Genomic DNA, 16,056 nt, shown 5'->3' on the forward strand with positions numbered 1-16,056 from the left:
GTGGGTATGAATATTTCAACCACTTTTAATGCCACTTCAACCTTGTTCAGTATTTCAACTATACTTTATATAATACTATACTATGCAATTATTACTTTTTCAAATGCTTTACCAGGAAAATCTTCAGCTGTGAGCTTTTCCTAACTTTCTCAGACTTTTCATGAACATCAACATTATCAGAATATGCAAAAACTACCACAACACAAATGGAGGTGTGTGTTTGAGCATCTTTGTGAGTACTCATGTGAGGACACCTGTTCATGTGAGCATAGCAACAATATTTGCGCAATCAACTGTGTGTATAAATGCGTGCGTCTATGTGTGTCTGTGTGTGCACTTGCTTGAACGTGTGAGCACCTATCCATTTGTGCATGTCTGTGTGATATGATGTGTATGATGTGTGGTAGTGAAGCATATTTGCCTCCAAGCTATATCATTTGCATACTTGTCACAGCCTGTCCATTGGGTGTCAGGTTAACTGATGCATAGTGTGTTCAACTGGCAGCCCTGGTATTCGTGGAGTCCCACTGTTATGGTGAGGTGCTCGCCTGGGTGTTGCTGCTTTAGCAGACAGACACGTACACACACATGAAGAGAATGAGAAGTGTGTAATTGCGTGTGTGTGAGTGTGCATGCATGCACCTTAAGGACCGGTCGCTGACATCACACACTCCTGAAGGATTATCCAACATTGTCGCCCTTGATTAGACTGTGGGTGACAACTTTTGATGAGAGGACCTCTGCATGGCTCTGTCCACTGAGGGAAAACAGCAAATTTACGGGAATCAAACACGAAAGAAAATTGCACTTCTCTTTCTCTCAGAGTTTGAAAATGTTGAAGATCTGCACGTCTGTACTATGACAGAAAAAAGCAACTGCTAAAGAGCTAAATCTTTCAGGGAAGTGTTACAGCCTGAATGGCTTTTAAAGTTTCTGAATAATTCTTCAAAGTCACAGAGAATACTGTCTCTCCACAACACAAAAAAGCACACAAACCCAGGGAAGTAGGCCCCTGAAGTTCACATAAATACACATACTGTACACACACATACACACAATAGAAAGTGTCAAGCTGAGTTTTGAACAACATCCCAGATTCTCTCAACCTTGATCCATTCCACTTTCCAGTTTATACTTCACAGTGTGCACCGGAAGGTCCATCACAAAACTCAGTCTGACAACAAAAATAGAAAAACCTGGAAAAAATTCACAGGCCAAAATTTTTAATTACAGTACTGGACGGTGGGATGGCAGTGAGACTGGAAGTAACCTTCCTAAAACTAACTTTATGTACAGTTAGTACGCACAAAAAAGAGATATATTTACACGAAGGAGTGGGTACATGCACACATGCAAATGACCAACGATCAGCAAATCAACAACAGAGCCTTAAGCATTTCAACACCCCCTCCCTTCACCTTTCTCACCTGGCGCGCACACACACACACACACACACACACACACACACACACACACACACACACACACACACACACACACACACACACACAGAGGTGTTAAATGATTAGAGGACAAAAGGAAGACAGACACACGATAGAGGTTGTCCCTGCTGTTTCAGAGAAGAGGATTCTCAGCTTGACTAGATGATATAATGAGCTGTTATGTTCTGGGTGATGAGATGAGAGGAAAGGACAGCAAAGAGAGGAGGACATGAGATGAAAAGGAAAGGAGAGGAGAGATCAGAAAACAAATACTGGCGCACACACACACACACACACACACACTGCATTACACCGTTTCTAGAGCACTTTCAAACTGTGACAAAAGTCTCGGCTGTGAGAAAGGTTAAGGTTTCAATTTTGGTAGCTACAAGTCACAGCAGTGGAGAAGGAGAAACAGGAAAAGATGAAAGGGCAAGGGCAGCATGTTTGGAAGGTGGTGGGAGTTAGAAGCCGAGGTTATTATTTATTTGTCATGTATTAGTTTAGAAGACTTGTGCGTGCGTGCGTGCCTGTGCATGTGTGTGTGTGCGTGTCAGGTGAGAAAGGTGGAGGGAGGGGGCGTTGAGATGCTAAAGGTCTCTGTTGATGATTTGCACGCTCCATCGAGCTGACTGCTGGGGCGTAAAAAGCGACATGGTTGGTTCCTTCAACCTGCCTGACCCCAATCTCCACTCTACACCAAGTCCCTGTGCTGCATGCCCACCCTGCGGAGCCCCTCCTCCTTGTACCCCCTTCTCAAAAGGAAACACACACACACACACACACACACACACACACACACACAATTTGGAAAACAAAACAAAAAAAAAACGTCCTCCCACCATCCCACCAGAGCTGAGTTCTTTCCCAGTTTGACCTTCAGGAGAAATATCCCCTCTACACACACACGGAGGCTCCGTATTGCTCATCTTGCTTCGATCCCAGTGCCACCTACTCAAATGAAAACACCAGGTGGAATTTGCTATGTCGTGTTTGTTTAGCATAAAAGCCAGATACCTGTCCCCCCAATGTGAGGCTAACTACTTTGTTGTGGCTGTGGTGGTTCCCCATGTGCATGTACATGTCTGTATTTTCATCTTGGAATCACAGCTGTAATTTAAAGACCTGAATTGTTTCTGTGAGAAGCATTGAAGTAATGAGAAGGTGTAGAGAACACACACACACGCACACACACACACTTATCAATATGTGGAAGTGACTTGAATGTCACAAATTTTATATGCTGGTATGAATTGGAAATAACCATGTCTATAGCGAGTAAGATTGCGCCAGCTCTTGACACTAGAGGGCACTAGGGCTACATCTATATCCACCCTCCCCTCCACCTGCAGAGGATGTGTAGGGGAGCACATACTTTTCATATGTAGGGTCCTTATCGCTCTCTTTAAATCTCTCTTTTTCCCTCTTCTCACTCACTCTATCAGTAAGATCAAACCGCCATCGGCCAGCTCTCAGGAGCTCTTCAGCCCGGAGAAGGTCAGCTGAAGGAAAACTTCCTCCCATCTGGCTCCATTAAGGCACCTGTGACCTTTGGTTCCTGTGACGAATGTCTACGTGTGTGTGTGTGTGTGCGCACGCGTTTCTGTGCGCGTGTTTGCGCGTGTGCGCACGTGTTTGTGTGTGTGCATGATTGTAGTTGACAGGAATCATGTTTGTTCCATTGTTCTATTGTTTATTGCAATCAAAGCCTCGACTGCGCACACACACATCACTACATATGCCAACACAAGCCCCTTTCTCCTCTCTCCTTTGTAAATGAAATCAATAGACGCAGCTATCACATCCCTATTCTGTCACTGCACATCTGTTGCAACAAGAGGCAACAAAAGAGCAACATGCTTTTCTAGTGAGTACACATGACCTGACGTACAACACATGTGCACACACTCACACATGTGCACACACTCACAACCAAATATTAAAATAATGACTGCAATGATCCAATGATCCTTGATTTCAGTGGGAGATTGTTACTGCAGGAACAGTGTATGTGTGCGTGTGTGTGTACTTGTAAATGCTACATAGTGAGGACCAAAAAAAAGTATTTTACTAACAGAGTGAGAACATTTTGGCCTCACTTTCTTGTGTATCTTCAAGGGTACCTTAAAGGTAAGGTTTAGAATTAGGTAAATTCAGAGTGTGTGTGTGTGTGTGTGTGTGTGTATGAAACAAGGAGAGAGAGGAAACTAAGAAAGCAGAAGAGACTGCTGTTTTTTACACGCTGAACCATGAATTTTCCTTCTACACGCACGCACGCACGCACGCACGCACGCACGCACGCACGCACGCACGCACGCACGCACGCACGCACGCACGCACGCACACACACACACACACACACACAAAGATCACGTATATTGAAGGATACATGTCTCCTCAGTGTAGGGTACAGGCGCGTTGCTGCCAGCTGTCATGTAGCTGTAGAAGGACACCTCCAGAGTGTAGCAGTAGGACGTGTCGTCAAGAAGACCACCAAGGAAACGTCTACCTGTACCGGCCTTCACCACATCCCGGTTAAAGGACGTGTTGGACTAGAGGAATACATAGGAAAACAACTTACATGTGAGACATTGAGGTGAACTGGTGGAAAGATGACAGTTCAGTCAGAAGATTTGGCCTCAAATCTTTGTGTCCGCAAAACATTCACGTTAAAGCATCTTTGAGCCATACACTAAAGTCTACAGAATTTCCCTATGGAGGTCGTTAGCCCCAACTATGTCACATAATTTTAATAACCTCTACCTCTACATCCTTAATACCACTATAAAGTTTACTTTTCAAAATGTACCAGTAGCTGTCCAAAGTTTGCCAGCTGGGCATTTCCAATATAAAATGTTTTCCAAAGTCCTGAGTCCTTGAAAACCTGAATGGCAGATTATTTCTCAAACACAAACACTTACAGTAAAAGAGAGAAAAATCATATTGCTTTTGTGTTCTGGTGTCCCAGTTTACACATCACTGTACTTAAAAAAGTCCACACTGCACAGCTGTACTTTGTGGTGGAAAATGGTCTGATACTGCAAACTTCTGTAAAATCACAAAGAAACTCTTGTGTTGGGCAAATCCTGTGAGTGAGTGTTTATATGGTGATGGAGTCAGCCTCTTCAAAATAAGAGCTGGTGAGACGTCATCTATGAAGCAGAGTGATAGGTAAACATGAGAAAACAGCTTTGTTTAATAAATGATCATCTCATCTGTGGTAAATCATTTACTGCTGTGGTGTTTTAAAGCAGCTATAATCAATATTTTTGTAATAACAATGAATCAAATAGCCATCCTGTATGTCATGTGAAAGGTGTAACTCGTGACAAATCCACAGAGAATTATCACCAAACTCTGCAATTCCCCTCAAGTGTACAAAGTGTGAGAATATTTTACAGCTCATTGTTTTGGTTTTCAAGCCCACAGCTTTACAACTTTGGTTCGTCCCTTTCACTCTCGTCAGTGTTGTTTTCACGGGAAAACTTGATAAACCTGCTCTGCCCAACTCCAGACAGCAGAAACACGATGCTACCATTTAAAGCATTTTGTAGCTAAAGGCGCACATATGTCCCTCACAAGTTGGTAGAGACCAAAAAAACAGCTAAAAGGAGAGCGAATGTTGGGCCTACATTCATCATCATCAACTTATATTAAACAGTGATAATATATCCATGTTGTGTTCACTGCTTGTTTCTGCTGCCGCCAAGTGGAAAAAAATCTGTTATTCACGCTTTAAGGATTTCTGAAAGGATTGTATGTAGAAAAATTTCAATTGGGAAAGCTACTCTGTTTAAGATAAACAGGTCAAATGTGAAGGATTACAGGATCAGTATCATGTAAAGAGAAGTGCAATGTTAATCTCATGATGGTTTTGTTTAAATACATAAGCAGCATGGTTGAGTCTGCTAGTATAAGTGTAATATTGGATGTCCAATTAAGTGTGCCTAAAGTTCATTACTATAATTACCATTATTAACGGTATATACTGCATATACTGAAGCGTCTTGAGTCAGTCATATGAAACCCAACCATGTAATAAGTGAAATGGCTTTTGACAAGCTGAATTAAAGCAAACCTTCTATTAAATTATCAATAATAAACCATTAACATCTGCACAGAAACCATTTGTATGATAAATATTTGACTCACAATTTGATTTGACTTATGCCTGACTGTCTGTTAGTGTTGCAATGACAGGCATTAGAGTGTATTTGCTTGTTGATGAATCAAGAGACAAAGCGGCCACAGTCAGTATCGTCTGACAGGTCTCATCAGTGAAAACGCATTAATGTCCAGTGATTTGTTTCTCCGTAACTTGCAGTAGTAGGCCTCTGGAAAAGCCAGGAGAAATTATGAAGAGCATCTTATTTTAACAGATTCACTTTGTACAATGTCATTACAAAGCTCGGTTGTAAATGGCTATAACAGAAAAAAAAAATCCAGTCTATTTTGGGTTTGAGTGTGTCAGCTATACTACACAAATACAATGCTGTCTTGGGAAGAGTGTGGAAAAAGTTTCCATTCACTGTCACTCCACTCTGCTGCAGTGAGAGTTGCCTTGCTGAAATGCAGACTTGGCAGCCACCAGTGGGAGTTTGCCATGATTGTGTTGTGCTGCTGCTGCAGCTGCACTGGGCTTTAGGTAGTGCTGAATGGGCAGAGGGACAAAGCACAGTAAGGGAGATGACCCCTGGGCCAGCTGTCACACAAGCAATACAGAGAGAGAGAGAGATAGAGAGAGAGAGGGGGGGAGAGAGAGAGAGAGAGAGAAATTCTCCTGAAATAGCGTTTTACTTGTCCTTCATAACACTGGATACTGTATGGACAGTGACAATCAGTGACATTTCCATACATGTGTGGGGGAACATCCACCTGTCTAGCTTCTCCCTGTGTCTAGGTTGGCACACTGGCCATTGAGTATCAATGGGAAATAAAGGTTACTCTTTATGGTGTGTGTAAGTGGCTCAGCTATGAAATGTCACCATCAGTGAGAAAATGAAGGTCGGTGAAAGTGACACAAGGCTGAGAGAGAACAGTTTGGTGGATAATGTACCTGTATGAAAAGGTGTTAATACAGTAGGTTATGCATGCATGGCTGAGCGGAGGTGCATCACAGTCAGTGAGCGGATGTTTCCTCCTACATGCTCTTCTGTTCAGTGTTTCTCTCCTCCATTAATTTCCAATACTTTAATTTCCTCCTTGGTTTTTTCCCCTCCTCACCGACCTCAGTCTACACAAACCTTCCTGTCCAAATATACCAACTAAGAGATGCACCTGCATTGCTCATACAGAATATCCTGGCCTACTTTTACAATCCTGTGCTTTGTCATGACCTATACATTGTTTTCAACTAGTAAAAATTTGTGTTATGTACAGAATTTATATACATTATTATTTATTTTGAGGGGGGGCCTTTCTGCCATTGCTGCTCCTGTTTTGGCACACCAACATTTTCCATATCTAATACTGACTTCTTGCTGTATTTTTTTTTTTTACATAGTTCATACATTCTAACATGCATATAACACATAAAGTTTAAATCAATAGATATGTGTTTCAGCATTTATTCTGTATTCTGTTATAAGTTACTTTTCCTGAATTTTTCCAAAAATGTTTATAAAGATTCATATACTCTTCTTCTACACTCCCCTCATCTCCTCTCTTCCGTGGTCAAGGTGAGAATCTTTGTGCACACATGCCCCTTTCCTCTGTACACCTATCCTGACAAATAATTTAAAACCTCTTGTGCATGTGTGGTCATGTGTAAACATTTTCACTTACATGTGAGTATGTGTCTGCTGGGTTCATAATGTGTTGCTAATTAATACATAGAGTACAATGTAGTCTGTGTGTGTGTTTTTATTCCTAACCTAAAATTAACGAAGCAGGTGTTTTAACACCTTGCTTCAAATGCATGCAGTTACACATATTGCAACCCTAACCCTTACACATATTTACACCTGGGAGATGCCCACTGCAACCAAGGTCTTCACTTTCGTGGCAGTAAAAGTGCAGCAGTTGGCAATTAAGTGCCCGGCTGAACACTATCTCACCAGCAGTTGCTGAGATAGGGCTATTTCATGCCTTGGGATTGAAGCTGGTGACATTCCGCTCTTTAGCCCGCCTGTCTGGTGTGTATGTGTGCGTCTGTTTGTGTGACTTACGAAGGAGAAGTCGGGTGCATTTTGGCACAGCAGTCTGGGGAAGACAGCCTGTCTCTGGACACGCTCCTCGTCCTCAAACACATTGCCGTACATGAAGCCATTCAGCATGGTGGAGTGGGCATGAACATCAATGTAGAACTCCAAACTCACCCTCTGATGGAGGAAGAGAGGGAGGAGAGTGAAAGAAAATAGAGGGACAGAGAAACAGAGAGAGGATAAAAAAACAGCAGCTTGGTGAGGAAGATGGGATATTTTTCTGAAACTGTGAGCAACAGTGCACATAACAGATTCTCCCCTGAGAGTAAGGGGTGTAAGGCCTGTCTTTGCTCTAGGGAGACTGTCCGCAGGAGAGGTCTCCACCCATGGGATGACTACAGACCCTCCAGACAGTGCGAACTGAGAATACACTCATACCTGAAAGGAGCCAGCCACCCGCATATGACTTCAATCAGACTGTCCTCCTGAAGGACACACCAACAATACATACATGGACATTGAGGTGGATATGGTGTACAGACATGCACACATACACACCCACACAGATTCATCACATACCCCATGCTTATTCTTCAGGTTAATATTGACTTCATATTAACTTGACTTATTCACTAACCTCTAATTATAACCCTCAGTAGATTTAGGACTTTAATGCTCATAAAGGTCAGTTTTGGACAAATGTTGATTTTACAAAACCACTGGAGGAAAGGTGAAGTTTGCTTGAGAGATTTAACTGATGGGATTGTACACTGATAGGGTGAAGATAAAATGTGTTAAGCTCATCGGAGTCCATGTAAAATCCAGATGCCATGTAACACAGACTGTCCCACACTCACTCATCAACTCAGTGCAACCATTTTTTAAACAAGTCTGTACAACAGAGTAATTCAAAGTGTGTTTAAGCATGTTGTGTGTTCACATAGCATATGGAAGTAAATTAACTTCATCATCATCTTTCAAACTTCATCAAAAACGTCATTCCAACAGTAAACTAATGTCACTTGATTTTGAGGGCCCTGTCAATGGACACACTGTCTCACAATACAACGTACAAAGGAGCCTAACACCATCACAACTCCTCCACACATGCCATTTTTTCTGCGTCTCACAAAGACACAGTGGTTGAAACCAAAAATCTCAAATTTGGTCATGAGAGCCGGTTTCAGAGCATTTGATGGTGTTTGCAGCTGTACTTGAAGATACATTCAAAGTTTGTGCAATTTTGGGGATTGACTGACCTTCATGTAGAATAGACTGTTGTTTCTACTTAGTTGAGCAGTTCTTGACATAATATGGATTAGTACAGTTATCCTATAGGACTGTTTACTGTATACCAACACTACCATGACACAACACAACTGATGGTCTCAAACACATTACGAAGGCAAGAAATTCCACTAGTTCAGGAGATTTAATCTTAAATAGTTTCCAATTCAGTAAAGGTCTTATCCTAGTCAACATTCATGACTATACACAGTGTATGCAGTTTAATCTTTAACAAAAAATCTGTTGTATTTCTTTGCCCCTAAACCATGCAGGACATGAAGACTGGCAAAATCAACCTTGCTTGGCAAAAACATTCTCACTCCAACAGTCTTAAACTGGTTCTGAGAAGGGCAGGAATTTAAGTCCCCACAAAACCATACACCTACCCCTCACACAAATACACCCACACACACACACACACACACACACACACACCCACCCACCCACACACACACACACACACACACTCTCTGACCCTTAACTCAGGAACAGTCCCAACCAGCATCCCTCCACTCTGCCTCCTCTCTCTGTCTTATCACTCCATTCTTATTCTCCAGGTTTTCACCCTTCTCCCTCTCTTCTTCCTCTTCTTTATCTCCTTTCCCCCCTCCCTCCCTCCCTCCCTCCTTCCCTCCCTCTCTTTCCGCTCATTCCACATTCAGCACCACACCTTGTTCCCTGTGGGTTGTAAAGAGGAGTGGAGGAAGGGAAGAATGAAGGATAGTAAAGGAGAAGGAGAGATAGTGGGGGAAGAAGTGGAGGGGGAGTGAACAACAAAATCAGACAAAGACGGACAAAAGACAAAGAGAGAGAGAGAGAATGATGCATATGGTTGTGTGTGTGTGTGTGTGTGTGTGTGTGTGAAGAGACAGAGAGGGGCAGGGAAGAGCAAACAGAAAAAACATAAAGATGGGGGTGCAAAGAGAAAGAAAGGGAGGAACTAAGTACATAAAGACAAACACAAAGAGGGAAAAAGAGAGATAGATAGATAGAGAGCGACAGAGATATGTGTAGAAAAGGTGTAGAGAGATTGACAGAAGAGAGAGAGAGAAAAAGACAGAGAGAGAGAGAGAGAGAGAGAGGGAAGCGGTGCTCGGGCGGCCCAGGCGACGCAGTGTGCCTGTGTTTGAAATTCCGCTCACAGCCAAAGCAATTTCCTGGCGGTGGCTGTGCTGTCAGCTGCTTGGCTGGCTGGCGGTGAAATATGGTGGCTGGGAGTCGGCCGCTAGCAGCCCCCGACAACCTGATGGATGGAGCCCCAGAGGAGAGGAACAGCAGCAGGAGAAGGTGGGGGAGACGGGGACAGAGGGAGGGAGGAGGGAGGGAGAAACAACAGAAAAACAAAACAGAAAAAAAAGAGCAAGAGGGAAAAAAAGCTAAATGCAGCCAACTGAGCTGTGGTGGTGATGTGAGGTAGCCGGTGTGGGTGTGTGGGTGTGTGTGTGTGTGTGTGTGTGGGAGAGGGGGAGGAGGGTGGGGTTGAGTGGGAGCTGGAAGAGACAAGAGGGTAGATGGGGGAGTATAGAAAGAGAGGGAAGGTAGTGAGAAAGATAGATCCAGCTCCATCAGACAGAGGAAGGAGTTGCAACCAACCAGCCAGGGTCTAGACCAAGGAAACCAGCCTAATAATTACCTGGGTCTCCCCCCTCTGGAGGAGGTGGAGGCTGAGAGGTGGGAGAAGGATAAAAAAGGGGAGGAGATAGAGGTGGTTGAATTGGAGGAGGGTGGACAGGCAGGTGATCAAAAGTGGCAGACTGAGTGTAACAGAGAGGTTAACTGGCTGTTACATGGAACCCCAGTGAATAACTCAGGCAAATGATGTGAATGACATATCTGTGAATTCAGTGGACCTCTTTGATTCAGGTCTTCCTTATTAACTCAGTTTTTAACAAGTTCAGTAGATCTCAATATCACAAGAAGCTTGATACACTACACTGCCAAAAGTGTGTAAATAATTACACATTACACGGTTTGTGATTGTTGAACATCAGCACTCTGGGAAAACTTTATACAAGATTTCAGAACCTGGCTGCAAGAATTTGCTGGCTTTAAACTAGAAGAGAACATGTGAGGCCAGACACTGATTTTTAGCAATGTTTGATGGGGTCGAAGTCAGAGCTCTGTGCAGGCCAATCGTGTCCTTTCCACACCAAACAGAAATAAGAGCTGAATAATTGTTTTGATGTTTCGTACATTAAAGCATTGAATGGTGCAGTAGCTGAAGCAAATTATGAAAAAGAATAAAAAGTATTGGGGTGTCAAATGTAGCTACAGCTTTTCAATGCATTTGAGAACATTTTGTGGCTCAACAGTACTGTCATACATATTAAGGTGTTTAAGACTAAAAAGAAATACAGAACAAAAACATTATAATTAATGAACCAAAAAAATAATCTGCATTTTAATAATTGCTGATATCAAAAGTCCATCTATGAATATTTGACAAGAAACAAGATATTTGCAAACATTACCTGGGGCTATGGGAAATTATGATGTGATATTATTCTGACATTTTATATACACTGAATGATTACTGCTCGGAAAACCATTTCTTTATGGCCCTTGCTATAAGGATGTAAGGGTACAATGTCATGTTGAAACGGGAAAGGACTTTTCCCAAACTGTGACTTCAGAGGTGTGAAACATTAGCCTCAATTCAGTTAATATCTCCTCATGGTCTGCTAGCTGACGGTTCTGTTCTCTGTAAATGGGAAATAAACGAAGGGCCTCACACTGAGCCATTTCAGCCAATCATCAACAGGGGGCGTTCGTGCTTGTGCACAGGACAAGGGCAAAAAACAGAGAAGAGGAGAAATGGGCGCAAGGGGGCAGTGGGAGCAGGAAATGGTAAATCTGCTACATGCTAACAGATGGTGCCAATTTAAGGGTTACCAGGGGAAGGAGAAGGAGCAGCCTACCTTTCTGTCACTGCCAGACCATTTGGAGTTTTGAACAGGATTGATTAGGAGATTAGAGATATCTGAGAAACAGCTAAAGAGGAGAGGGTCAGAGGAACAAAAATTGAAAAAGAAGTACTATGATCAGGCAAGGGCTTTCCAGTGGTGGAGACTGCACAGCTGGACTGTGAAATAAATTCAGACCTGGACTTATTCACTGCGACAGGCCCGCACCTCAAATGACAGGCACACAGAGATGACCATGACAGAGGCTGACGAGACTGGTAAAAACTTTAAAAACTTTATGCATGTTTTGGTACACTGGCTGACCGACATGGCACTGCTCTTGCCTGCTGCTACGGTAGCTAACTGGGATTTGTCCCAGTAGTCACAATGGCCAGTCCAACTATGGTGGAGAGACCTCAGTGAGTTGAAAGGCATGAAGACGGATGTGGAGTCTGCTCTGTTTCTGCTTTACAGGTGGGTAACAGCTTTGCGAATAGGTCAGGATCTCGTTTGCTAATGTTTGTGATAGCTAACCCCTACTGGTTAGTTAGCAAGCAGGTTCTGGTGTCATATGTGTTTGTTCAGTATCATTAAATTACTTGCCCATGGACATTCAGCTGACTTTCCAGTTTCTCAAGATATGCTGTTGGGCTATGGTAGCAGAAGAGTTAAGCATGCATCTGGTGTGCTGGTTAGGGGAAACTGCCTCCTCTTCTCTGCATGTTATCTTTAAAGCAGTGACTGTAGCCGCAGTTTGCTGTCTAGTTGTTTGCTCTGTATCATGCTATTTATCTGTTTAATGTGCAAAACTTTTATGACCAGAAAGACCAAAAAACGTTCGCTAGGACAGTGGATTTGTTTGTTTGGATGCAAAGTTTGAAATGCTATGACAGGTAACGTTACCTTCCTTATTAGCTTAGCTGCAAACCTGCAGTCCTCTCCTCTGTCACTTTACTTTTGTATACAACTAACTCTCTTACTCTGCTGGGTTTATGGTGCTGTGTTTGTGTGCATGTCATTGGTTTCATGATGTTTTATAGGTTTGTTTTTACTTCAGCTATGAGAGAGAGTATCCACTTCCACACCGCATAAGACGCTATGGATACCACCATTGTGTCGGTGCTTTGGCATTGTGTGTCCATGAATTTGGGAGGCAGAGCCTTTGAGGGAGCACTAAAGGGAGGGGTATATTTCTTTTGTTGTTGAGTTCCAATATCAATGCCTTCCCTAAACACAAAAACAGCCCATACAGTGGGTCATGTGGGCAACAGACAAATCCACCAGTCCAACACAGATCCAACTCAGTCTGTCCTTGTCATGATTGAAACCCAGAAGGTTTCTCCTTCACAGCATCATGTGAAGGACAGTAGCAGTAGCAGCAGTAACAGTAAAACAGCCATGGAGCCCCCACAATGTCATGTCCAGGCTTACTACAATACTCAGTTAATGCCCTGTCAATCAGACTGAGATGGTTCTGAAGGCCCCACCACTGTGATTGATGCTTCAATTAACAACCCGCTCTGACCTCCAGAATTGTTCATTTGAAATTGTAATTAAGCAATTAGGGGCAATTAAGAAACAGAGACTGCCGAATGAAAGTCAGAAGACAATTTGAGAGAGTGAGAGAGAGAAACAGAGGGGGAGAGCGAGCTGTCCAAATTAAACCTCTCACAGAGAAACAAAAGCCCCATCTCGCTGCAGAAACTCCAGGGAACTCTCAACTTGTGGTGAACTTGCAGCGGCCGCAAACAGTTTAGTGTAAAACCTAGAAGGTCAAATGAATGAATTTTGTCAGACAAGTACTTATCTCCTGCATATTAATTAGAGCAGGGTGCGGGGGTGCGTGAGGGCCGTAAATGCCGGGCTTATCTTTACACGGAAAGGAAAAGAAGCTGATTGAAGCAGGATTACAAGCTCCTGAATAAAGCTCTTGGCATCAGCAGGAGCATACCTTTTGAGAAGAAGGGAAACTGCTGCTTGTTCAGGAGAAAAAAAGTTGAACTTACAACCTGCATAATGCATATTATTCAACATTAAATGTTGCCTATAATACCTGTGGGAGCAGTGACATGGGATTTCAAGATCCATCTGAGCTTCGACGTGGGCAGCAATATCCTAGAGGTTGGAAAAGAAGGACCCTTACCTACTGTTGCTACATCTGTTAAGCCTTTTTTGTCCTTGCAAGGCACATATGAAATTTACAGCGATAACAGTGTCAGATTTCCTGTGGGTCTTTGATTTCAGACCGATGTACAAAAAGGCAGGCTTCTCAATTCTAGCTGGCGACAGTTTTGTCAGCTAACAATGACAATTCGCAAGCAGATTTTATCAGCTGAGGCTAGCTAGCTAATTAAGCTAATGTTAGCTTCATGAATTAGTTGAAAACACCGTCTCCAGCTGAGTTTTTACGCTGTAACATTGAGATTTATAGCTGATTCATTTTAAAAAAACGACAGCGAACAACAACGTGTTGATTGTTGGAAACAGGAAATAAACAACAGTCTCTAGTATTAAAGTCCAAATTTCGTAGACCCTGTCCACCCCGACCTTGTGCATAAATAGAGTTTGATGTTCTCTAATACTGTCACCTGACTTCCTTCTTCGCAAATTACTTCTTGGGAGGATAGGCTTGTAAAAATGTAAGATCAGACTATTGTTTCATGATATCATAATGCTGTTTATCTTCTTTTTAAAGTTTACATACTTGGACAGGCAAGAGGATAGATGTATGCTTTATTCTTCGTATTTTCTCATTTTTAACGTTACATGAGCAGGAGCTTTTAGGATGAGGACTAACCAGTGTGTCTGGCGAACGGGTGATGTCTCGGATAACAAATTTGGCTGGGATTGCTGGAGTGTAAAACCCCAGTAAAACCCCAAAGTCAACAGAGCAGAGCAGAGAATTAATGCTAGCCTATACACTCTAATAGCATTCAGGACTGGCTCTCACACAGTGAGGAGATAGTACACCTTGTTAAGCGATTTAAGTGGACATACTAATGTTTGCAGCTGATTTAATTTCTTAAAATTCAGCTTTTGTGTTTCTGGTTTTAGAGAGGGTCAAAAAAGAAACCACCATCTCAACTCTTCATCTACAAAAGTATCACTTTTATTAAAGCCCATTACACACTGCTTCAACAAATTCAAAGCCTGACCTTGCTTGACCTGCCATGCCTACTTACTAGGCTATGACTGGACAATCTGTCCAGATGAGGGGTTTAGTGGACAGTCAATTCCAGCCCCAAGTCAACTGGTAAAATCTGGGTTGTGAAAGTGTGAAAAACTCTCATTTCCCTTTGACCAATTAGGTGCCCTTGAGCAAGGTATAATACTAATCTATTCCCGTCTCTATGTCTCCTCTGGAGCCACCTAGGTATAAATTTGTGGAACGGAGTCAGCATCAAATATTCATACTGACTCAAACTTTTCCTCATGAAAAGGATGAAAAGAAAAAGTCATATCACTTATACACTGTAAAACTCCATCTAAAATTTCATTAGTTAGAGAAGCCAATTCAGGTCACGGGGCCACATGGTCAGTGACCCTCTAATGATGTAGCAGTGACAGAACATGGCAGATGGCATGACCTGCTTCATGGACGAGAGTAAATGACACAAAACTCTGCCTCCGTCTGTCTCAGTCTCTCTGATTTTCTCCCCCCTCCCTTGCCCTCTCCCCCTCAGTCTGCACTGTGTTCTCAAATTGATGGCGGTATTTGTCTGTTTATGAACACAGAGGTGACTTGTAATCAGGCTGAACGGGCACAGGCAGCCCTCTGCTTCGGGCCTGTTAGTGCCACATAAGCTGCCACATCTGTTGGTAGGGCCTGCCAGGAGAAAAAGGAAAAGAAGAAGAAAAGGAGGCTAATAGGTAGAGACAAAAAGAGGTGATATGAAAAGACAGTGAAAAAGAGAGAGCACGGAGGTATTGAAAAAATAATTTGAAATATGTAAAAAAAAAATGAACTAAGTTGAAAAAAAAAGCATAAAAATTGCCAGTGTGAGAGCTTCATCTGTATCTTCCTGTGAAAAGCAGACAATTCAGCTTCCAACGGAGGGAGAATAAAGAGAGGGATGATGGAGGGATTGAAACGACGCAGGGATGATGGGGAAAAATTGGCCGTAAATCTCAGAAATGGATCAGAAATGGTTGGCTGACACCAAAGGACATTTTAACGCACACAGAGAGAGGAGGGAGAAGACAGGGAGGCAGAGAAAAAGACACAAATACACACAAAACACACACGCGCACACACATCCTCGGCTTCACACGTAAGGCAGA

General features: G+C 42.8%; 1 protein-coding gene across 1 annotated transcript in view; it reads right to left on the reverse strand.

The window, feature by feature from the left end:
- Positions 1-16,056, reverse strand: part of agbl4 (ATP/GTP binding protein like 4) — a 269,553-nt gene that overhangs the window by 5,601 nt on the left and 247,896 nt on the right. Inside the window, exons 10-11 of the mRNA XM_022737892.1 lie at positions 7,610-7,762; positions 3,832-3,994 (exon numbers count right to left, since the gene is read on the reverse strand). Coding sequence (XP_022593613.1) covers positions 3,832-3,994; positions 7,610-7,762 — 316 coding nt within the window. The remainder of the gene's footprint in view (positions 1-3,831; positions 3,995-7,609; positions 7,763-16,056) is intronic.

This window comes from Seriola dumerili, unplaced genomic scaffold, assembly GCF_002260705.1.
Source record: "Seriola dumerili isolate Sdu_G_001 unplaced genomic scaffold, Sdu_1.0 BDQW01000002.1, whole genome shotgun sequence".
In the NCBI taxonomy this organism is placed as follows: Eukaryota; Metazoa; Chordata; class Actinopteri; order Carangiformes; family Carangidae; genus Seriola; species Seriola dumerili.